We start from the raw sequence: 24,148 nt of genomic DNA on the forward strand, positions 1-24,148 counted from the left end.
CAGAAGAACAACTTAAAAGTTGCTCAATATTTCATGTTAGAAATACAATGATATGGGGCAGGATAATGATTCAGTCCAACAAGAACATTCATTAATGCATTATACAGATTAATGTGTAGGAATACATAAAAAACAGCACATGAGCATACTCACATTCTGCCAGACTTCCCATAAAAGGTGCTCCTATTCCATCCTTGGAATAACTGATAACAGAATAAAAGATGATATTTTAAAATAAGTGATACTTAAGTCTATGCTCTCTCTATAACTATACTTGGGCAACTTTTAAAAAGTGAGCCCTGTGTTTTGTAAGAATCAGCACAGGAAAGACCATGTACTAATCTTTAAAACAGCACGTCCTTCAAGTCTTAAGATTAAAAGCAAAAGTAAAGATACCTTGAGAAATGCAAGTAGTTGGCAAAAGCTGAAGCAGCCTGCAACAGTAATGCAATTGAGAGCACTTTTAATACAGTATGCATTGGTCCGTGCTTCTTAATTGTCTGCCATAAAGACTGTGCATATATGCAAGCAGTTACAAAGTATGCTAGGACAAGCAGGAAATAGAATTCATGTAATCCTGTGGAAAAAAAAAAAAAGAAATACAGCTCAGTTTTTATACAGAAATACTATTGTTAGCAGTAAGCTAAAATCTCCATATGTTATTTATATAATCACCGGATAATACTAAGTAATTGTCATCCAAAAATGATAGCAAAGATAAAATGTGTAAACCTAGCCTATTTTATCCAGGAGTCAATGAATCCTTCAAAAAGCTGATTAGGAAGTATTTTTTACCCAGCAAAACCTTCTCTGAGCTTAGGAGAAATTCTGTTCAAATATGAAAAGCTCTGTAGCAATTACTGACGTGGTATAAAGTGGCACCCAACTTCCTGATAAAAAGAAAATAATTGCAGCCCATTCATCAGAATTGTACTTATTAAATGACTCATTTTTAGTCATTTCTTTTTTTGCTACAATTTTTAAATGAAAAGAGAAAAACCCAGGACACTGTTAGCCACTGGGTGTCACTATTCTTCCACATAAAACATTTCAGGCAACAGAGCTGACAAACACAGAAAACTTTCAGATGAAGTGGAAAGAAAAGAAATGAACAGAAAATTGAGTTTTTTTTTCTTTTTTTTTTTTTGCACCAATCTAAAACAAAACAAAAAAAAAAGTGCAAAGTTTCTGATATCTATAAAACAGAAGCTGACTTTCAGTCTGCTGTATTTGGGCAAGATATTGCCCTGACGACCTGGATGCTGGACTCTTTCCTGCTATCTAGAAACAGTAGAACACACTATATGAGCTAACAGAGAGTAAAAAAGCCAAGGAACCATAAGTTAAAATGGGCAAATGAGAATTCTACACAGAAAACTTCTGTTTTTCCTCTCCAGCTTTCCTTGAAACCATGCAGTGCCTGCAGAATCAGGCTTTATTTCTAGCAAAACAACTCTTAAAAACTTTCAGCCAGCTTCCACCAGAGATGAGAAATAACCTTCAATATGTAAGCTGAAGATCATTAGAACTAGATGAGTTCTTAATATTTGCTGGTACTATAACTTCTATGACTAAAATGCATAGAGTGAAACAGGACACGAAGACCATATGTTAATAAAGACTCAATAAAAATCTAACACTTGAGAGCCACTGTGCCTCCCTTGTATACCTCTGCCTAATTTATGATTGACCAAAAAAAAAAAAAAAAAAAAAAAAAAAAGCATTTTTAGGACAAAATCTTTTATTCTTTTCACTTTTTATCTGTCTTCAGGTTGGATGTTAGGAAATACTACTTCCCTGAAAGAGTGATGAGACACTGGAACGGGCTGCCCAGAGAGGTGGTGGAGTCAGTGACCCCAGAGATGTTCATTTAGACGTTGTACTGAGGGACATGATTTAGTGGGAAATATTGGTGGTGGGTGGACAGTTGGACTGGATGATCTGGTAGATCTTTTTCAATCTTGGGGATTCTATGATTCTTCAGCCACCCACCAAAGTTGGAAAGGATTACGTAGATATATTATTTCTCATTGTGATGATTGGGTGCACTTTAAAAACTCTTTTAGGAAAAAAAGAAAGGCTTTTAACAATAAGCATTTAGGATAGAAAGCTCTTTGCCACTAGAGAGAAACTGTGGTGATTGGTGTGAGACAAAAAAAAAAAAAAACCAACAAAATCAAACCCACAACCAAAAACACTCCACCAAAAACACCCAACAGAAGTGATTTTCAAGCTGTCTTTTTAAGTTTTCCTCCTTCCACATCACTTCGAGTTGGGGAAATAAGTCTTTATCAGGGAATGCAGTGATAGGACAAAGGATAGTGCTTTTAAATGAAAAGAAGGTGGATTTGAATTAGACATCAGGACAAAATTCTTCACTCAGAGTGCAGGGATGCACTGCAACACGTTGCCCAGAGAAGTTATTGGATGCCCCATTCTTAGAAAGCCCAGCTTGGATGGGGCTTTGAGCAACCTGATCTAATAGAAGATGTCTCTGCCCACATCAGATAGTTGCAAATGGATGATCTTTAGCGTCCCCTCCAACCCAAACCATTCTATGACACAGAAAATAAAACATGTATGTTCATTTCAAGTACCTAACTTCAAGATCATCCAGATGCTGTTCACCCAGTCAGCTGCCCTTGCAAGCTTTAGATCCCACTGCCAGTCTTATCTAAATATCTTACCACATAAAATGTTAAAAATTGCTTGCTAGGGACTGGAAACCAGGCCTTCTTCTCTCAAAAGGTAAACACCCTAATCAGAAAGTGATAGTTGCAAGTTCTTTCCTATACTTTCTTTATAGTCCATTTAATTTTGAGAATGCTTCACAGCAGAGACACAATTTTAGAGACTAGAGTAAAGAGTGACTTAACTGGAACCATCTGTAGCTAAGCAGATGTTATCCCACTCAAAGAAAATAAAATACAAAAAAATGAACCTGGATCTCTTCTCTGATGGTCTAATGTTCTAGAGAGAAGAAATCCTCCTCGGTTCTTTGAAAAGTAGACATAGGCATGTCACTTCAGGATTCTGGCAGTGTTGCTGTTTTTCATTCTGAATAAAGAGGTGTTCATCTGCAACCATGGAAGACGTGGCATGTAAAGCTCATCCTATTTCCTACTTCCTACAGCTTTATTATAGATCTATTTACATGGCATGCAAGCTTTTCTGAGTTCTGCTTCCTAATTTTCAAAATCGTCATAAAAAAAATAAAGAGAGCTGAGATGTCTCCCTAGGAGGTCTGTACATTACTTAAAGGCCACATAATGCCACTGATTGTCTCTCAATTTAGCAAAAGAACACAATAACTACTTTTTAAGAATAAGTGAATTAACTTAGAATTCACTTCTGCATACAAAATTCACCAAATTAGAACTACCATCCACATTTGCAAAGTAAGAAGCACAACTGAGAAGAGGTAAGTCAACCTGTAAGTCTGGAAAAACAGTTGATAAGTAGCTTTTTTACAGGTTCCTCTGAAAGTTTCAGTGTGAAGATATTCCTCCCTTCAACAAGGAGCCTGACTTTGTTCCCTCCACATTCTCTGGATACAGCTGAGCACACAGTTCTTAGCACTGCTATAAGGCTAGACCTGAGTATATAGGCTACATCACTACATGAAGACAGACTAAGCCTTCTGGGCTCTTCCTATACTACAGGCAAAGTCAGTGACATGTTAACTAGGCCTTCCAAAGCAGTGAAGCTAAGCACTAGATTTCAGTTGATTTGGATTGACCAGAGTGTCATACAGTTTTATGTATGCTCATCTTCTGCTGCTGCCTTGAGTCATTTCCAAAAGTTTTTCTCTGCAGGTCTAAAGACTTAAATTTGTATATTTTAAATTAAAAAAATTAGGACTTAAACATTTCACAGTGTGCAGCCGGTGAATAACAAACTTGGAAAGACCTAGACGGTAAACTAACACCGTACTGACAAAAAGTTTATGTTGTGCATGAACTCATATTGCACAGATTCATGTCTTATAAAATCTAGCTAAGGAATTCCACACATTAAATAAACAAATTCATTAAAATCAGGGATTCAATTCACAATCAATTGGAAGCTTACAATTTCAATAGAAAAAAAAAACCCAAAAACAATGTATAAGCAAATATATCAACACAATCTTTCCTTGTATACTATATCTGTAGTTAGGTAAGTTTTGGTAAGTCAGTCTAGAGAAAGGGAAGGATTTTTCCCTAATATCAAAAAGTGAACTTAAGTTTACTCTTCTCTAAAAAAGTCAGACCTGAAATGTAAAGGACTCTGCTGTCCTTTCCCCAGTAGATATTTTCACAAGCATAGTAAGTACTGACTTGTTTGGGAGATCAGATCCTTAACTTACAAATCTAATTTTAAGAAAAGAAATCTTACCAGACTCCCCTGCGCTAAAGTGATCTAATGGATTCCCTTCTGCATCTGGATTTAGTAAGACCATTTCAAACTGAATATCCTCGGATTCAGAATAATTCTCGTCGCAGGTAAACTTGTCTACATAAAACACATACCATGTTTCCGGGTAAGGAATCTGGGACACTGTCAGATTTTGCTCTGTGTGGTTCACAGTCACTTTGGAAGAAAACAAACAACAAAAAAGGAGTAGAGACTTGATTAACTTGTTTTTAAAAAACTTATACTTAAATGGAAATAGAATTTAAATACACAGCATTATTTACAGCTTATGAACTACAGTGCAAAACAGTCCTTGCATTGCTTTGAAGCCCATCACAATACCCAAGAGGAGACTTCCAGTCTCATCTTTGGTTTGAACTAGGTGCAGACAATGGCTGGTGAAGATATGAACTGTGTTCCATTTCTCAGCTTTTGGGTTTGCTAGAATGGATCCATTCCAGCAGAAGCCAGTAAATGCAAACAGTATTACCTTCAGCACATTTCTGTTCTCTGGTACAGTATCAGTGGGACTACATTTTCTGTATTAGCCAAGAGATATTTACTCAAAAAAAAAAAAAAAAAAAAAATTGTTTGTGAAATTGATTCTACCCCATTTTCAAAGATATTTAGAGCACGGAACAAGAACAGCCATATGCAACACTACTAATTGATGAGCATGCTTTGAAAATGCAACTTTGCATCTTTTATAGCATCTTCCCCAAACTGACACAGACAAATTCAACAGACATTAAAGGGCTGAGGTCACTGTCTGAAAAAAATACACATTTCAAATCAGTGACATTAAAACTATCTACGCAGGACTGAAAAGTTTCGTTTGCTTACTGATCTCAGCAGTATTTTTCCTAAAATCAACTGTTAACTATTGGGCAAGCTCCCCAAAATCAATTATTTGCTGCATATCAAATATATGCCTCTGTATGTTTGAGTGAAACTAGGAGAACTGTAAGCATTGTTACACTGGTTACTGAATTAATTAATAAGTGTAACAGTGATCATTGCTTATCAGCTCCACCATAGATGAGAGTCGTTTCTTTAGAAGAACTAAAAGTATAACTACTGGACTGCTGATACTTTCATTTTAATATTTTAAGCTCATTAAAATTCTACAAAAGCTGATTTTTATGCAAACTTTTTCTCTAAGAGAAAACTACAAACATTGGCATAAATCAACCCCTAGCAAACTCATTATCCCTAAACCTTTTGTTGTAGACAAAATTCAGAATGAATTTCTAACTTAAAGTCAACTTATGAGAACATTTATGCAATTTAAACAAACTTGTTTCAAGTTATGTCCTGTTCTTTGAAAGCATGCACTTCCTGGATCAACAGTTGGATGACAACTCCCTGCAGCAATAGTCACGAAATACAAATTTGGACAACACATGAAGCAGAAAAAGAATGTGTTTGGATAATTTGTTCTGCGTAGCTAATACTAAGCAAGTGTTCCACTTTGGAACAGTGTATCTTATAAATCAAATACTCAAAATGAAAGAGTTTCTTTAAAGAAAGCAACCTTTGTAAAGATAGATTAATTATTTCATACCTAATTAAATTGCCTAATTAAAACAAAAAAGAAGTTAAATGGCATGTAGAAGGGGTAGCTCTGCTCTCCATTTGTAATCTCAGTTGAATTTTGGTATAGCCTTAACTGCATTAATACTAAGGATCGTACAGAGCACATTTAATCAGTATTCCATCAAACCTGCAAGCTAACTTTAGAATGTGAAGTAAAATTAAATAAGGATACAGTTGATTTTGCTTTTGTATATCAGAGTGACAGGTTTGTGCAATTACAATATCCTTTTGGCTTTTTCTTCTCCTTGTAAAGTGTTATTTTCCATGAAACCGGGAAGAGGAGCCTCCTGACAAATAAGAACTGGAAAAAAGTTTTACTATGTGCTTGGTGTATACACTCCTATCTTACAAGCATTCATTTCAGAGGTTTAATGCTTACTGCAGAAGGTCCCACTGGCTTGAGTCTTTTCTTTTTCATTCTAAGCAATAAAAGTGATAATTCAAAATGCACATTTGTCTACATCACCCATTTGTTCATTCTAACTACGTTAGTTTCATCTTGTAATAGCATTCTTTCTAATTCTTCATACATTAACCTTTTTACAGAAAGGTCTGAGATTTAAAAAAACAACAAACTTTTTACTTTCACTCCAAGCAGAATTATAGAAAACTTTTGTACTCAATGAGTAAATGCAAGCCTGACCCTCATTTTTAAGCTGTGTGCAAATGAGAACAGAACTTGTCATCAAGTTTGCAGTAACTTCGCTGCTTGTCAAGGACTGCCATTTTCCAGGGGTCTATTGAATCATAACTTGCAAACAAAGCCTTCTGATGTGATACAAAGAAGCAATTTGTAATCTTGTAATCTTTTTTAATTACAGAAGGTCAAAGTTCTACCCTGACTTAAGTCCATGCAAAGTCCAAATTCACTGATAAGTTGAGTGTTCTAAATACACACAACTTAATTCATACTGGGAAGATAGAAACTCACTTGTCAGTTGAGCTTTAGAGAATTTCTCTGTACAGCTGTGATCCTGGATGTGATTCTGTAGCTTCTGCCACTCCTGTGCTTGAAACAGGTGAAGTCTGGCTTCTTTTGTTACAGCTGCTGCTACATTGGTGATTCGGACACACAGAACAGCATGGTCACCTTGACATTTAAAAAATAGAATGAACTGCTCTGCCCTAATGCAAGTCATAAGAACAGAGGGTTAGCACAGCAGAAAGTTTTATTAAGTAGCACCACTAAAGCCTCACCTCACTTCTAATTTCCATAAATGTTTGTACATTTTCACTATTTCTCTACATCTCAGTAACACAGTATGAAAACAGCACTTAAAAAAACTTCTAACATAACCCAAATGGCATTAACCTTCTTTACTTCCTACTGCTTTCTTCTTTTCCAAAAGGACTTCCGGACCATATTTTTTTTCCTTCCACCCACTTTTTTTTCCAGGATTTCCAAGGCATGATTACGAGCACCACACGGTACCTCCTGGGTCAAATACCAGAAGAATTTGAGTCAATGGATCTTTATGTTATCGACTGATTAGAGCTAAAACACTTGATTATAAGACAAATGAATAAAACCATATCATTGGATCATAGAATGGCCTGGGTTGAAAAGGACCACAATGATCACTTAGTTTCAACCCCCCTGCTATGCGCAGGGTCGCCAACCAGCAGACCAGGCTGCGCAGAGCCACATCCAGCCTGGCCTTGAATGCCTCCAGGGATGGGGCATCCACAACCTCCTTGGGCAACCTGTACCCGTGTGTCACCACCCTCTGTGTGAAAAACTTCCTCCCAATATTTAACCTAAACCTCCCCACCTTAGTTTAAAAAGCTATCAAAAAAAAAAAAAAAAAAAAGCCTCAAAGCTATCTTGATAAATTCTATCATTATATATTGCCACGGATTGTTTCAAACAGTTTCCTGAATTAAAAGATGGGATTATTCGGGGAGAAGGAATCAGCTGGTGCCGCGAAAGTCCAAGTTTACTTGAAGCGAAGCAAGTCTGGTAGCTTTATGTTGACTTCAGGCTGTCAGAGCAGTCACTGGGAAAAGGCTATGAAAAACAAGCAGCAGGTTGCATAGAAGCCCACGTGGCCTCGCTGGCATCATCACCACCACCACCAGCTGCAGCCCCGTGCACTGTAGACATTCACAGAGCGGCAGGAGCGTTTCTAAGGGAGCAGACAACCTCAGCTCGCACAGTGCGATACAACCGAACGCCGCTCACCTGGGAGCTCGGTGTTCTTTTCTCAGCTTTAAGTAACGCTTTCACCCTCCCCCTCCCGCAGACCTACTTAGAACACTTCTACGTTAACCTTCTAGGACACCGGTAAGTGCTTCCCCATCACCCCACGAGCTGTCCCCACCCCACCCATCGTTTCCCTTTCAGCACCCAAGGGTCACGTTTCAACCCTTCTTGGCTCCCGCTCTATTCTTCCCTCCTCCCGTAGCGTTTCTTTCCCGCAGACGTTCCGCTGCCCGGCGGGCACCTACCGCGGAACTGGAAACGCGCCACGGGCCGCCAAGGCTCCAGCCGGGCGGCGGAGCTGACGAATCCGCCCCGCAGCGTCTTGCTCCAGGCGGCGCCCCCGGCGCACAGCAGCCACAGCAGCCGCCACCCCATGGCGGGGATTCACCACCCCCCCGCCACGTGACCTAGCGGCCCCGCCGGGCTACGACCGGGGCCGGGGGCGTGTCCGCGCTCTTTGCGCATGCGCGCGGCCAGGTCGTACGCCGCCGTAAAGCGCGGACGATGTCGGGGCCGCCGGTGTGCGCGGAGGTGCCGCGCTTTGAGAAGCGGCTGTTGGTGACGGGCGGCGCCGGCTTTATGTGAGTGGCGGTCTCGTGTGCCGCCGCTTTACGGTGGGGTCATGCGGCGTGAGGCTCCGCCGCGGGGAGCTGTGGGACGTGGCGGTGGGCGGGCCGGCGTGCTGGGAGCTCAAAGCGTGTCCTGGGGTGGGGCTGCGACGGGTCGGGTTTCTGTGTGCCGCCAGTCTTAAAAGGCTGAGCGTAGGTAGAAGTCACACCTAAGGCGAGCTTATGGCCTCGCGTGGGTTTATCTTACGTAGGGGTACCTTAAAATCCCTCACTGAGCTGTCCTCTGCTTGAGTGTGACTCCCTCGTCCTCTGAACCCCTTTATTAGCAAACATGTAATCTGTCATTGCTTTGCTGCCTGAAAATTAGTGATGTGACTGTAAATGTGGTCTTCTTCTTCCATCCTGCAGTGCTTCACATGTAGTTGTGTCACTGGTCAGAAACTATCCCAACTATCTGATTATAAATCTGGATAAGGTAAGTGGGCTGTCTTCTTTCTTGCTAGGCAAGGTCCTTTTACTAAAGCTTTTTAGTACAGCCTGTCATATCATAGAATCATAGAATAGCCTTGGTTGAAAAGGACCACAATGATCATCTAGTTTACCCGCCCTGCTATGTACAGTGTTATGCTGAAGTCTACTTGGAATGCTATTTGTTGAATTTCCTTTTGACTTCTCACTGGTTTCCATGTGAGAAGTATCAAACAATTATTATCGTAAGGGTTTTGAAGTGATGGATATTCAAGCACTTATGAAATTGTTAGGATATCTTTCAGACTTCTGTGTTTCTCACGCTTCATCACATTTGCTTGTGAGATAGCTTTTCTTTCAGAGAAGTTTTTGCTTTATTCTTAAACTTGCTCATAATTGGGGTTGAAGCTGAGTTATCTTTGTCCGTTTTCATGATAGCTACTGACAATACTTGATGTGTATTTCCCTTTAGCTTGACTACTGTGCAAGCTTGAAGAATCTTGAAACTGTCTCTGAGAAGGAAAACTACAAGTTTATCCAGGTAATAAAGCCTTCTTTTCTAGGGAACTTGACTTTTTCATTTTTGTGTGGGTGTTTTAAAGCAAAGTAACGTAATTTCCAGAGCTCCCAAAAACTTGAGGGTAGGGCCACTGCTTTACCATAAATTAAAGTTGAAATTGCTTCTTCACTGTTGGGGATAAGTCAATGTGTGGACTATGCTTCTATATCTGACACTTGGATAGACATAAAAGCAATTATGTCATCCATATTCATTTATTAAAAGACCTTGTGTTTCAGCTGAGAATTCTGACATTATAAAGCTGTGTGGCACTACTGTCTGACTTACGTGAAGCAGTCTTTGAAAATAAATATTATATTGTACAATAAAGGTTCAGAGCATAGAAAAATGTTTTCCAGGATGAATCATTCACTTCTACGTCTGCTTTTGATAGTGGAACAGACAGGATGGCCTCAGATCTGACTCCTCCAGGTTTATCTGACACGCTTAGATTTTTCCACTTTCAAATGCAGCAGCTTGTCATTTTCCATGCTATGTAACATATTCTTTATTCTATCCATGCTAAAGATCAGGCTGTGATGTTCTTAGTTCTGCTTTTGTGTACTCTGTAATTGTTTTTGAACGTGGTCTAGGTTCAAGGCATGCTTTCTCTTCATAGGGTGTTGCTGGTTAAATTAGTTTACTGTTCAGTGTTTTAGGCTCCAGACAGTGGATGGATTTAGACTTCTTGTTTGGATAAATGCTCAGACTGCTGAGTTTGTGTGCTGAGGTTCTGTTGTGTGGAACTCAGTGCTGATGCTAGTTCCTTTGTCAAGCTAGGCTGTCTGAGAATGTGGGGCATCAGAGAAAAGCACACGGTTCATTGTTTTCTGAAATACCAGTCAGTTTAATATATGTGACAACTTTTTGCAGTGGCAGGAAATGTAAACTGAGCTTCTCTCTTAAATTCAGGCAATCAAACTTGTTTGGTGTTCACCATAGCTGTTTGTTTTTGTGAACCTTTCGAATCCTGTTAGTGATTATCCCGGATTTGTTGGATGCAATTTGCTTGAGGGAAAGGGAATATGTACCAAGCAAATAAATACTTGGCTTCAGGATGCCAGGAGTACTCTTGTTTTTCCTAATGTTTTTAATACCTCCCAATGCATGATGCAATATATGTGAATGCTGTATAGGACACAAGACAGCCTATATCTAACTGTGTTTTAGAAGAAAAATACACATTTAAGAAATCTTACTGAATGCTCTTTCTTTAAAGAGGAAAATAAAACAAAAAGTGAAAACCACTGAATTTGGTTTTCTATTAAAAAAATCTAATCATATTCAAAATAATCTAATTTCTTATATGCATTACTTCTTTGAAGCTGTTGTTTGGAATAATTGCATGAGAACTTCTAAAGACATAGCTGCATTTGAACTGTGTTCAGTTAATTGCCTTGTTCTTGAAAGTACAAAAGCCTTCCTCCCCCCCCCCCCCCCCCCCCCCATTGCTTCTTTTAAGGTACTCCTGTTTAAGTTGAGCCAGTAGATAAGTATCAAAAGCTTCTTCTCAGTTCTTGTTTACATTTGAGAACTGCCCTTGTTTGTTTGTCACATTAACAAACGACTCGTGTCCATGCTGTGCTCATTTCCAATTATCTCGATGATTCCGGTAACAAAAACAAAACCGAAGAAAACCGTTGGCAAACTTCCATCTGCTTTTGACAACAGTGGAAACGAACTTCGTCTCTAATGCCACTGGGTGTCACCGTCTGCAAACTTTACTTGCTATAAGCAGGCTGTGTCTTTACTGTGTATGTTTTGGAGATCGTGTTGTTCCCGGTGTTAAGTAGTAATATAAATCCTGAAACGATGTATCTATGGCTATGGCTATTGCTCAAAAAGTGAAGATCTTTTAGACATGGCATTGGTATAATGCCCCAAACTCTGTTGCTAACTGTCTTTGTATCTGTGGAGAGCTAAAAGAAAGTATCTAATTGTATCCAAAGGTCTGGATTTTAGTTATTTTCAGGTTATAAATTCCACTTTTAACAGGACGTAGTCATAGTTTTCTATTATTACTACTAAAGAGTAAGCTGAGTAATCTCAGGATTCTGATAAAAGAATCATATTTTGGCTTTGCAGATTGTTCTTACTGCAGAGTTTTTTTTTCTTGTGCCTGCTTTGTAATGATTTGTTATATGATACTTGGTACAAATTGAAACTTACTATTTTTATCAAAAAATAATTTATTTTATTTCCTGTTTAGGGGGACATTTGTAAACCTCATTTTATCAAACAGCTTTTTGAAACTGAGAAAATTGACATAGTTCTTCATTTTGCAGCCCAAACACATGTAGGTGAGCACTGTAGCATATTTTAATATTATTTCTGTATGTATGTTTTGAAATAGTATACTGATATTTTTCATCTCTTTTTTTTTTTTTTCTCCTCTTCATGTAAAACAGATATACAATCTAACATCTTTACAGACTGCATGATTCAGTTGGTTAGCCTTTTTAACTTAGGGGATTCACAGCTTTAATTAAACAACAGTCAGATAAGGCAGTTTTTAATTTTGACTATGTATATATATTTATTTGCTTACTATATTTTGAATCCCATCTGGATACATGTAGCTGGCAGTGCACTCATGTCATGTGGTGTCTTGAAGACAGTTTCCCTTGATTGACTGCAACCTTGCAGGAAAAATTAGAGTGAAAGCTAAGAGTGAGTGTAGCTCCCTTTAGAATTCTTCCAGGGTTCCAAAAAGTAGCAAAATGGATTACATATTAAGTGCCTATTTCAGATTGTCAGTCTTCTGTAAAGCTGTTAATGAGAGGTATTCCTGGCACACAATGAGCAGAAGTCATTGAAGAATTCTCTGGTCTCTGGGAAAATTCTTCTCAGGTTTGTCAACATTGATATGCACAAAGTCGTTAGGTCAGTGGGATGATTCTAAGAATTAAAACAAGTGGTAATTTGTTAACAGTAATAAATATATCATTCAAAATCACAATACATTTTTCTTAGTAAACTTGGTGCTTCGTGGTGAAGAGGGGAATTAGCTATGCTGCCATTTAACTAAAACTAATTAGTGCTATTTCAAATTGAATGTCCCCAGATAACAAGCTTTTGCTCCTCATTCTGACCTATTGCTGAAAGCAAGGATTTTTTGTCTTAATGTAAGTGTAGAAAGTGTCTTCATTTAATGATAACCTTGCTACCTGACAGTCAAACTGGTGATGAAATCATAAAATTGCAGAATTGCTCAGATTGGAAAAGACCTTAAAGATCATCAGGTCCAACCACGACCTAGCCATACTACCCTAACTCTAACAACCCTCTGCTAAATCATGTTCCTGAGCATCACATCCAAACAGTTTTTAAACACATCCAGGGATGGTGACTCAACCACCTCCCTGGGCAGCCTATTCCAGTGCTTAACAACCCTTTCTGTAAAGAAGTGTTTCCTACTATCCAACCTAAACTTCTCCTGGTACAACTTCAGGCCATTTCCCCTTGTGCTGTCATCTGTCACCAGTGAGACCAGCCCTGCTCTCATTGTAAGCACCTTTCAGGTATTTGAAGAGAGCAGTAAGGTCTCTCCTGTGCCTCCTGTTCCCCAGACTAAACAGCCCCTGTTCCTTTAGTGCTCCCTGTTTATATTGCTGCTGTTAATTGTTACGGTTCATTAGAAAACCATGTATTGCCTAAATTTAATCAGAATTGTGGGTTGTTTTTTTTTTTTAATTCTTTTCTTTAGATCTTTCATTTTGGCATGCCCTGGAATTCACTTATGTGAATGTTTATGGCACTAATGTACTGGTTGCTGCTGCCCATGAAGCCAAAGTGGAGAAGTTTGTCTATGTCAGTACAGATGAAGTGTATGGAGGCAGCACTGATCAGGTAAGTTTAAAAGTGTGTGGGGCCCTAATTTTTCTTGGCTTCTCTGAATGTGTTATTTTTGATAATACTTAAACTTGCAAGAAGGTACTAATTGCTTCCAGAAAGCCAAGTATCAAAGTTGTCCTGAAGCTTTTCTGTAGCATGTTTTATTTTGAACATGTTGAATGCATACTAGCTAAAGCAATCAGGTTGGTATCTCTAATGACTTGTGGAAACTTCTAAAAGATACTCCTCGTGAATCGTAGTAAATAATCTTAGATGTTTTTCTGGGGAGAGGAAAACAAGTCAGGAAGTAACTGGAATCAGTTAATTTCAGAGGTGAGGGTCAGGCAAGAACAGGGCATTTTGTATAAGTGATATTTATGATAGCCGTTTTAGAGTCTTTTCTTTGTTTTGGGATTCATAGAATCTTCTGTGTTGAAAGGGACCATTAAAGGCCATCTAGCCCAACTCCCCTGCAGTGAATGGGGGCATGCACAGCTAGATCAGATTGCCCAGGGCCTAAAGGAAAGGTGACTTTCTCAGATTAGTGTGTTTGAATATCTAGGGATATTTATAGAAGTTACAGCTGTATCTTTTGTAGCTTGAAGACTTCCCTGGGCAAGAGCAATCGAGTAATGCAAGTTTTCATTTCAGGAATTTGATGAATCCTCACCAAAATGTCCTACAAATCCCTATGCCTCCTCTAAAGCTGCTGCGGAATGTTTTGTTCAGTCTTACTGGGAAAGGTACCAAGTAAGTTAATGGAAGCTTCAAAAGCTCTGAAACTCATAGTCTTACACACATAAATCTTGAAAAGAAAAATCAGTGGTAGACAACATGATGATCTTTCATGAGAACTAGTCCTGTAGTTTGGATGGATCAGAGTCCTGCTGCTGCTTACTGGTGGAGGTGTACTGCAGGAGGCTTGGCAGGGGCTAGCTAATTTTAGCCTGGAAAATAAACCTGAACAGGAATGTCTATTTTTTTTTTTCAAAATGAACAAAGAGAACAATAGCACTTTAAAAATATATAGTACTAAGCTGGAAGGACATTCATTTATAAGAATAATTTATAAGAATATTCCAAATGCAAATTGCATTGACTAGTCTTGTAAGTGGAGAAAAGATGGAAAAAAAAAATATTATTCAAATTTGTTCAGGCAAAAATAATTTGGGTTTTCAAAGCTTTATTCTTCTCATTTTGGCATGACATTCTGCGAAGATGTTTTTGACATCAGGCTGACTTGATTATGATGTTAATGGCTATGAAACGTTTACTTGGGAATACAGAAGAGTTAAGCAAGTTTTTGGTCAACCTGATGCCTGTATATAATGTCCTGTGATGGGTCCTTAAAGAGTCTGAAAGATAAGGAGCATCTGTTACTCTTGGGGCTTCTACAGACCAAGGAAGCCAGAGGCTTTTGCCTAGAGGCAAGCATATGGATAGCTTGATTCATTAATATTTGTGAAAATGTTCAGATTTGTGGTGAAGCATTGTAGATGTGTCGCTAGTTATTGACCAACCAGAAGACTACAGATTTTCTTTATATGTATATTAAGAATGTTTAATCACGTGCATATTTGATGTCCTTAAGTTTCCAGTTGTTATCACTCGAAGTAGTAATGTTTATGGACCACACCAGTATCCAGAAAAAGTAAGTTAAGCTAATACTTTACTCTGAGCTTCAATATACTGTAATTTAACGCTTTTGTAATGTTACTTTTTTTCACCTGAGAATGAACTTGCCAAAAAAGCACTGCTTTACAAGTGTATTTGTCCATGCTTATCTGTCCATGCTTAAAACACGGTAAAACATCCTACCATCAGCACAACAATATACAGTTGTTCTGGTTGTCGATAAAACATCAGTTAGAGATTTCCAGTTACTTGCATGAGTTTAGCTGCAGTTGTTTTATTCTGTACTTTTTCCAGTTTTCCAAGAACATTTTAACTGACAGGATTCTCCTACAAATAACTTCTGTTCATGTTCTACATGCAGTAGTTAGCAGTGTTAAATTAAGAGGCAACACTTCAGAAAGTGAATTTGAAGAGAGCGGTATGTCTGCTATAAAGTGGATGTTCTAACCTGTGTAATTACTTCTAAGTTTAGGGTATTAAGGAAGCTAACAAAATTAAAAATGTTCCTGTGGCTTCAGTTCAAAAACTTGGTTAGGCCAACTGTTGAGGCTTTTAGAACATACCTAAGCATGTAGCTTAACATAGTATGACTGCAAATACCATGCGGAAAGCTAATTCCTGTTACTTGACTAGTGGTTATTTACCATCATAGAATCCCTAGAGTTGGAAGGGACTTCTAAAGGCCATCTAGTCCAGCCCCCCTGCAGTGAACAGGGACACCACAGCTAGATCAGGTTGCCTGGGGCCTGATCCAGCCTTGCCTTGAAAGTCTCCAGGGATGAGGCATCAACCTATTCCAGTGCCTCACCACCCTCACTGTGAAAGAATTCATCGTTATCTCTAACTTAAATCTATCCTCTTTAAGACACTTCCCCTTGTTCTATCACCACAGACCCTGCTGAAGCGTCTGTCTCCTTCTGTGTAGCTCCCCTTTAGATACTGAAAGGCTGCTATCAAGTCTCCTTGAAAAGCTGTTTCACCACAGGTTTCTTACTGTGTGTTCACCATCGGGAACTTACTGTGTGTTTAAGCCATGTTCTAAACAGTTGGCAGTAGTCAACTTTATTTTAGACTCCAGTGCACTTGTGTGTGTGAAAGTAATAGCACCATTTTTGTGTGTAAATCATTGCATTTTTAATTTCTGATTGGTAATGGATGACCACAAAGGTAAGCATCTCAACACAAGAGAGGCATCTACTCTTAAATAAATGGATGAAGTGAAAAACAAAAAATGTGAACTGTGGACTTCAGGAAAGGCAACTGTGGTGTACAAAATACTCTGCTTACCCTAGGAAAAAAGAAACGTTGCAGTTTCTAGGCTTGATGCATTCCTTGCTTAGATTTAAATTTCAGCTTAAGTTTGAATTTAAACTATTTAAACAATCTTATTATTAAAGCATGTAATGATATGTGCTGGTAAAAACATCCCGTTGTTTGCATAACAGCTTCTAAAATATTTCTGTTTATTCAACTGTTTAGGTTATACCAAAGTTCATATCTTTGTTGCAACAGAACAGAAAGTGGTATGTAACTTGTTTTATTTTGTATGTAATTAGTTATTTCATAAACATAACGTTTATAATTTCCTAATTAAGTTATGAATTATTTGTTTTAGTAGTAGGAAGTACTTAGCAGCTGACTTGCATGGTTTTTAAACTGAAGTACTTTCAGGTAAATTCTTACAGTAGAACTGCGTAAAATGCATTTTAATAAATGGAATGCTTCCATTTAGGTATTAACAAAAGTCTTCTGCTTTTCCCTGTTCTTAAGCTGTATTCATGGTTCTGGACTTCAGAGAAGGAATTTTCTATATGCAACTGATGTAGTAGAAGCATTCCTTACTGTCCTGAAGGAGGGGAAGCCAGGTGAAATTTATAACATTGGAACTAATTTTGAGATGTCCATTGTCCAGCTTGCAAAGGAATTAATCCATTTAGTGAGTAAACAGTTACAATGCTTGTCATTGCACATATGAACAATTCTCTGCTGTAGAATTTTTGTATCTCTATGAGTTAGTTCAGAGCTTGCAGCAGATCTTAGAGCAATGTGTTAACCTTTCTGTGGCAGCTGTGCTATGTGCAGTACAGGATATCACAAACTGCACTGCTGCATTGGTTGTCCTATCTGGGACAATAATCTGGGGTAATGATTAAAAATCATTTGTTCTCTTTCATATTGGCTACTTGAGTTTTGGTCTGAAAATGTGGAAGATTAAAATGTAACAGATTATGTGTTTACTAAGTGCGTAGGGAGAGATACTTGGAATTGTTATAAAAACTACTTGGAACTTCAGTGGTTCGGTTGTTAATTCAGGCAAAAGACCATTTCTGTGTTTTTTTTTTTTTAATTTATTTTTTCCCCCCACTTGTCAGATAAAGAAGACCAGTTCAGAATCTGAAATGGAGCACTGGATGGACTATGTTAAAGATAGGTAAGAAAACAGCCTAAGTGTGTACAGGAGAGCTCTATCCTGAAGAATACAGATACTTTTGTTTATTTCTGTGGAAGTGCTTTTGCTCCGCAGGTGGGTTAGCTGACAGGAAAGTGGGATCTGATTTGCTTGTTTTTTTTTTTTTTTTTTAACTTGTTTTTGGATTTGGTGCCTGAGCTATATAGCATACTGTTTAAAAACAACATCTCCAGTTACTACTTGAATCTTTGGGATGCTGTATTGCTGATCTTTAAAGGATGCAAACTTTCTTCAAACTTTGAACTATTGAAGTTTGCTCTGGGATAAGGATTGATTTTTTTTTTTTATTAATCTTTTTGTAAGGATAATTTATTACTTTGTCCTCAACTTAACTTGAACGATGAATACCTTTTGTCTTTCATTTATTTAATATTTTGGTGTAAGTGTGACTAGTTTAAATTTAAGTGTGCTTTATAGGTAAGACAGAGAGATGTACTCACAGAATGTAGTTAATTTTAGATTTCTAGCTTACTCTGAAGCTACTAGATCCTCTTGGATGATGTGCTTGATCACATGAGCAATGAGTGTGTGATCCAAGACGGACAGCACTGCTTCACCAGGGGAAGTTCATGCTTAACCAATCTGGTGGCCTTCTATGATGGAATGATGACATCAGTGGACAAGGGAAAGGCAACCGATGCCATTTACCCGGACTTGAGCAAGGCCTTTGACATGGTCCCCCACACATCCTTATCTCCAAATTGGAGGGATATGGATTTGATGGGTGGACCACCCGATGAATAAAAAGCTGGTTGAAAGGCCGTAGACAGAGGGTGGGTGATTAATGGTTCTATGTCCAGGTGGAGGCTGGTAATGAACAGTGTCCCCCAGGGGTCTGTCTTGGGACTGGTGCTCTTTAACATCTTTATTAATGACATCGATGATGGAATCGAGTGCACCCTCAGCAAGTTTGCTGATGACATCAAGCTGAGTGGTGCAGTTGACATGGTGGAAGGAAGGGATGCCATTCAGAGGGACCTCAACAGGCTTGAAAGGTGGGCCTGGGTGAACCTAATGAGGTTCGACACAGCAAAGTGCAAGATTTTGCACTTTGGCTGGAGAAATCGCAGGCATTTACAGGTTCCTTGAGAGTAGCTTTGCAGAGAAGGACCTGGGGGTCCTGATGGATGGAAAACTTGAGCCAGCAGTGTGCTCTTGCAGCTCGGAAGGCGAATGGTATCCTGGACTCCATCAGAAGAGGGGTGGCCAGCAGGGACAGGGAGGTGATTGTACCCCTCTACTCTGCTCTTGTAAGGCCCCATTTGGAGTACTGTGTCCTTGCCTGGAGCTCCCAGTACAAGAAAGACAGAGCTGTTGGAGAGGGTCCAGAGGAGAGCCACAGTGATGATCAGGGGACCTCCCCTACAAAGACAGGCTGAGGGAGCTGGGCTTGTTCAGCCTGGAGAAAAGAAGGCTGTGGGGTGACCTCACTGCAACCTTTCAGTACCTAAAGGGAGCCTACAAACAGGAGGGGAGTCAACTCTTTGAAAGGATAGATAACAGCAGGACAAGGGAAATGGTTTGAAGCTGAGGGAGGGAAGATTTAGGTTGGATGTTAGGGGGAAGTTCTTTACAGAGAGAGTGGTGAGGTGCTGGAACAGGCTGCCCAGAGAGGTTGTGGATGTCCTGTCCTTGGCAGTGTTCAAGGCCAGGTTGGATGGGGCCCTGAGCAACCTGGTCTAGTATTAAATGGGGAAGTTGGTGGCCCTGCATGTGGCAGGGAGTTGCAGATTCATGATCCTTGAGGTCCCTTCCAACCCTGGTGATTCTGTGCTACTACTTTAAGTGTAGAACATCAAGATGCTGAAGTTAGGGCAGCATAAAAAGTGGGAAGCTTCTTGAAGTGCTTTTGCTGAGTGTTTCCATTTTTAACTGCAAGCTTGATTTCACTCTGTTCCTTTTTTTTTTTTTTTCTCCGTTTCATTTCTGCAGTGACAATAAGCTACTGCATACTTCAGATATGACTCTTTCTCTAGAGTGATTAGAAATCACATATCTGTTGATAGGGCCTTTAGAATTCTTAACTGCTAATAATACATACTTTCATGTTTGGATAGTTCAGGCAACTGAAGTGTCTTTAAGTGCCTTTTTCTAAAAGGAAATATTTTTCAGAATCCTCTCTAAATTTATCATAGACTCTGAACAAAAATTGCTGTTGGCTCACATGATGTGTCCTATAAGTTCTCATGTAATTCAGATTAAGGATTTTATTCATGTGTATTGGGCCCTGTCTGCAAAAGTGGAATCTAAGTGGGCTCACAGGTTGCCCAGAGAAATAGTGGGTGCCCGATTCTTGGAGACATTCAAAGTCAGGCTGGATGGGGCTCTGAGCACCCTGATCTATCTGTAGTTGTCTCTGTTCAGTGCAGGGGAGTTGGACTAGATGACCTTTTAAAGGTTCCTTCCAACTCAAAGGATTCTATAATTAAGATACCTTACTAATGTTTAATTTTGAAGGACTTTAATCGTGATAGTTACTTGCATTGGAAAAATTAGTTCCGTTTCTCCTTGAGATTAGAACGTTTTAGTAACTGTAAAGTAGTTTGCTTCTGTGTGCTTGTGTACTTCAACCAACCTGTATTCCAGTGTCAGTAATGCAGGCATGATAGACTAGACTACCTAACTGCCAGATTGTAGAAATAAAAATATGTTCTGTACCTAAAGGAAGGGAATCTTTTTGTATTGAGTCTTGCAGTTTGGGATTCTATATATTCAGTATTACAAAGCTTATGCAGCTGATAGCCACTGTAATAGCCATGCTTTAGACATCTTTGTTCTTTAGATCTGAAGTCTGTGGGCTTGTATGGTGAGAAATCTGAGAGCACTGGCTTGTTCAGTGATTGTCCAGAGACCTGCAAGCGCACTAATTTGCGTTGACAGTGGTTTGAGATCATTTTTAATTCATTTTTATTCTAGTCAGTTCTAGGTAGTTGACTGTGCAAACTGAATTGTGTTGTCATAGCTGCACTTGGTTGCCACTTTATTGTGGTGTTTTTTTTTTTTTTTTTTTTGAAGATAATGTAATCTGTTCATGTTGAAGGAGTGCTCAAACCTGAGGCATACCTAATCGTGGCTTGAAGGCAATTTAAGTTCTGTGTATCCAATTAATGTGGGAAGTCTAACCAAATTGTTTTCCTTGTGTGTTTCATATTTCACCAGGCCTACCAATGACCTGAGATACCCAATGAATTCAGAAAAAATGCACAATTTAGGATGGAGACCTAAAGTGCCTTGGAAAGAAGGAATAAAGAAAACAAGTATGTTTGATGCCTTTTACACTCATGGGTTTGGAAGTTAGGGGAGGAGGAAAAGAGAGAGGGGAAGAAATGATTCTATAGGCTAATTAATGAGAAACTAAAGGGAATGTGTTTATCACTTTAATTTTACATAAATTAGCTCCTTTTAAAACTGTTTTTAATATTTTTAAAGAAACATAAGGTATTCTAGCACTAAAAATTAATTCCATAAGTCTTGAATAAATAATTTATAAAGACTAAAACTAGATTTTTTGGGACCTTTATAGGTTAAAGTTTTGCATAGGTCTCTGTTATTCTGTTCTTGTGATATCTGTAAAATAATTGAATGTAGTCTTTGTTCAATTTGACTCACCAACATTCTTTTTGTATTAGTTGAATGGTACAAGGAAAACTTTCACAACTGGAAGAATGCTGAGAAAGCTTTGGAGCCCTTTCCTGTGACAGAGCCATTTGCACAACTTAACGTTCCATAAGGTGGCTGGCAGCCTGAAGGAGTCTATTCTACCTCATACAGCCTCTTCTTCTCCTGCAATCAAGTGACCACACTGAACTCTTAATGTATTCAGGATAATGTGAGCCATGATGAATGCAGAGTAATAGAAAAGAACTTTGGAAGGGTTCAGCACTTTATAAGTTTAATCCATTGATTTCAGCTTTTGGTGCAATATTATATCTTCATTAGGTATAGATAAACTTTTTTGAGTATTTTACAGGGTGAAGAATTTTATGTTAAATTAGTGTAATGGATGTCAAATCTTCCTTATTCCTTTGGAATGAGAAGATGATTACAATATTTGGGATTCCAGTGAATGAATATGTTCATTCATTAACATACTTAGCTCTGAAGTTTTTCATCGGCATTAGTTTTCTTACAATGTAATGTGTTTTGTCACTTTGAACAGTTGTCTTCTATTTCAAATCAAAGAGAAAAGGTAACTGCTTGCTAGAGAATATAAATTGGTTGATAAAAGCTAAGTGTGGTACCCGTATGGTTCACGGTTCTTTATTGTTGCAGTATTGTCTTGAGCAGAGGACCAATTAAACTGTTACCTTCCTAATGCTCAATTTCTAAAGGAGTGGAGGTAGAAAAGGTGCCAAGAAAATAGCTGTTCTTAATGAAATTTCTACAAGACTTTCTTAAACTTTGCTTCTCTGTCTTGAATGTCATCTGTTTACTATATTATGGCCTTTTACTTCAATTGTAACGAACTTGAAGTACTGTAACACAGTTAACATTCCAGTAGCATAACTTTCTGTAGTATGAAGGTGATTTATTGAGGAAAAGTTTTAAATACTTCATTTGAATTGTGGGTTGGCACACCTTTTTCAATACTGTTTCACTTCTTGTTTTTTTTGCGGCAAATTTTAAAGATGTAACAATATATGAGTTTTAATGTAAAATTTCAGAAGAAACTTCAGTTCTGGAAATCTGTCAATAAATCTTTGTCAAATGTGATTTATTGCTATAAGTTACAGTGTAACTGATTTCACTTAATTGTGAATAAACTGAGCTAGTGCGTAGCAGCTGGAAAAATAGATGTCTGTGTTTTTTCTGTTGTTTAATTATTCCTGTCTTAAGGAAAAGGTTCTTCACTTGTTTGATATTTGAAGAGAGTATGCAAAAGAAGAAACTCTTGTCTTTATCAGGGCATGTAAGTATTTAACACAGTTCCAGACACTTCTGCCACGTAGAGCTGTGAAAGTGTAGGGTTAAGATGCTAGGGCACTCCAATCTCTGAAGTAGTCTCTTGCTGTGAATGGGAACTGTTCTACATTCTAAAATCTCTCGGAAATTAACAATCAAAACAAGTATATGCAGAAGTGTTTTCCTTATGCAGGAGGAATAGAGTTTGAGGCATTTATATCAGCTTTATCTGTGCCAGAGTTTTGGAACTAGTTAAGCACTTAAATAGTGCCTCTGCTAATGGCAGTGCTGCCTTTGGAACTGCAGTACTCTTAATTGCACCGTGCTTCTTCTGTGTTGTATGGTGCTGTTGATAGAGTGCTAATGTTGGTTGATAAGGATCATCTTAAGGCTGAGTAGTAAGCTTTGTAACTTCTACACCAAAGGTATTCTAAAGCCTAGGAACCTGTATCTGTGACAAAGTGGGATAATAATGCCTTGCTAGATTGCACTGCACTTACATTGTTTTTGAGTTTCTGATGCTTAGTTTGGTACTCAAAATCTTCACTTGGAAATGAAAATTAGAGGTCTTAATATGTTCTGGTCTACTAGAATATTTGGCATACTGGATATGTACCCTTGTCCCAATGACATGCTTAAATCTCTTGCATTGACTGAAACATGACATTCGTATATTAAGATTTTTTCCTGAGAGACAGCTTACAATACATAGTGTTATTTATCCATCTCATCATTTTGTGCTTTACAAAAGTCAGTAACAGGAATAGCTGAAGTATTGCAAAGATGCATTTCAGATGTATTCATTCTTAATGTGGCAAGTAGTCTGGGTGAACTGCAGTGAAAAACATGTATTTCCCATGTGTTTATGTTGGAGTAATGTATTAGAAACAGTGCAATATATGTTGGTAATACAAAGAGCCTTTAATTTTAGGACTGGAGGTTATAGGTTCTTGAACCTGTATTTTTAATTTGACAAATAGGTACATTGTCTTTGAAACGTTAAAAATAATTAATTTGTGATAATGTCAGAAATAGAAGAAATAAGTACTTTGTGATTGAGTAGATATTTGGAAAGTTGTTTTGAATGTTTAGATGCTGAAGATGCAGGCTTTAATGACACATTTAACTGTCCGAATGAGTATTATTGAGAATGGATGTGTCAAAAAAGATTATCAGCTTTTAGTGGGAACTGTTCTACTTCAAGGTTTAATCAAAGTGTTTGAGAAGCTGAACTCATTTTTCTACTTAGCACATTATTATTATTTATTATTTAAATCGTGGAGTCTTTAAGCTGCTCTGATGTTGTAGGTCAAATTGGCTTAGCAGGTGAGTTTTCTGATAGCATTCATTTCTCAAGGAAAAGTCTTTACTCCTAAAGAAAACTGCTTATTTTGTTGCTAACCTTCTGTCTTCTGCTGTAGGAAGAAAATGACGAAGGATCAGCTAGTGAACTGTTAATGTGGGGAACTGTAATACTGTAGGGTTATGCTTCACATTTTATTTGGGAGATATGAAGA

The 24,148-nt window shown here is 38.3% G+C and overlaps 2 protein-coding genes across 3 annotated transcripts in view; one reads left to right on the top strand and one right to left on the bottom strand.

The window, feature by feature from the left end:
* GPR180 (G protein-coupled receptor 180) overlaps positions 1-8,650 on the bottom strand; it is a 21,558-nt gene extending 12,908 nt beyond the window's left edge. Inside the window, exons 1-5 of one of the 2 annotated variants that reach the window (XM_085215634.1) lie at positions 8,440-8,650; positions 6,923-7,042; positions 4,378-4,572; positions 397-577; positions 154-203 (exon numbers count right to left, since the gene is read on the bottom strand). In XM_085215634.1, coding sequence (XP_085071760.1) covers positions 154-203; positions 397-577; positions 4,378-4,572; positions 6,923-7,042; positions 8,440-8,569 — 676 coding nt within the window. In that variant the 5' untranslated portion in view covers positions 8,570-8,650. Of the gene's footprint in view, positions 1-153; positions 204-396; positions 578-4,377; positions 4,573-6,922; positions 7,082-8,439 lie in introns of both variants that reach the window. The other variant, XM_085215633.1, reaches the window with a different exon arrangement.
* TGDS (TDP-glucose 4,6-dehydratase) lies at positions 8,626-22,520 on the top strand. The gene is made up of 12 exons (XM_085215635.1): positions 8,626-8,775; positions 9,172-9,238; positions 9,704-9,772; positions 12,000-12,090; positions 13,497-13,639; positions 14,276-14,374; positions 15,216-15,275; positions 16,739-16,782; positions 17,030-17,195; positions 17,632-17,690; positions 20,889-20,986; positions 21,359-22,520. The coding sequence occupies exons 1-12, from the start codon at positions 8,699-8,701 to the stop codon at positions 21,457-21,459; spliced, it is 1,074 nt and encodes a 357-aa protein (XP_085071761.1). The 5' UTR covers positions 8,626-8,698; the 3' UTR covers positions 21,460-22,520.
* Positions 22,521-24,148: the final 1,628 nt, after the last annotated feature.

The sequence above is a fragment of the Meleagris gallopavo genome, chromosome 1, assembly GCF_905368555.1.
Source record: "Meleagris gallopavo chromosome 1, MGAL_WU_HG_1.1, whole genome shotgun sequence".
Lineage (NCBI taxonomy): Eukaryota > Metazoa > Chordata > Aves > Galliformes > Phasianidae > Meleagris > Meleagris gallopavo.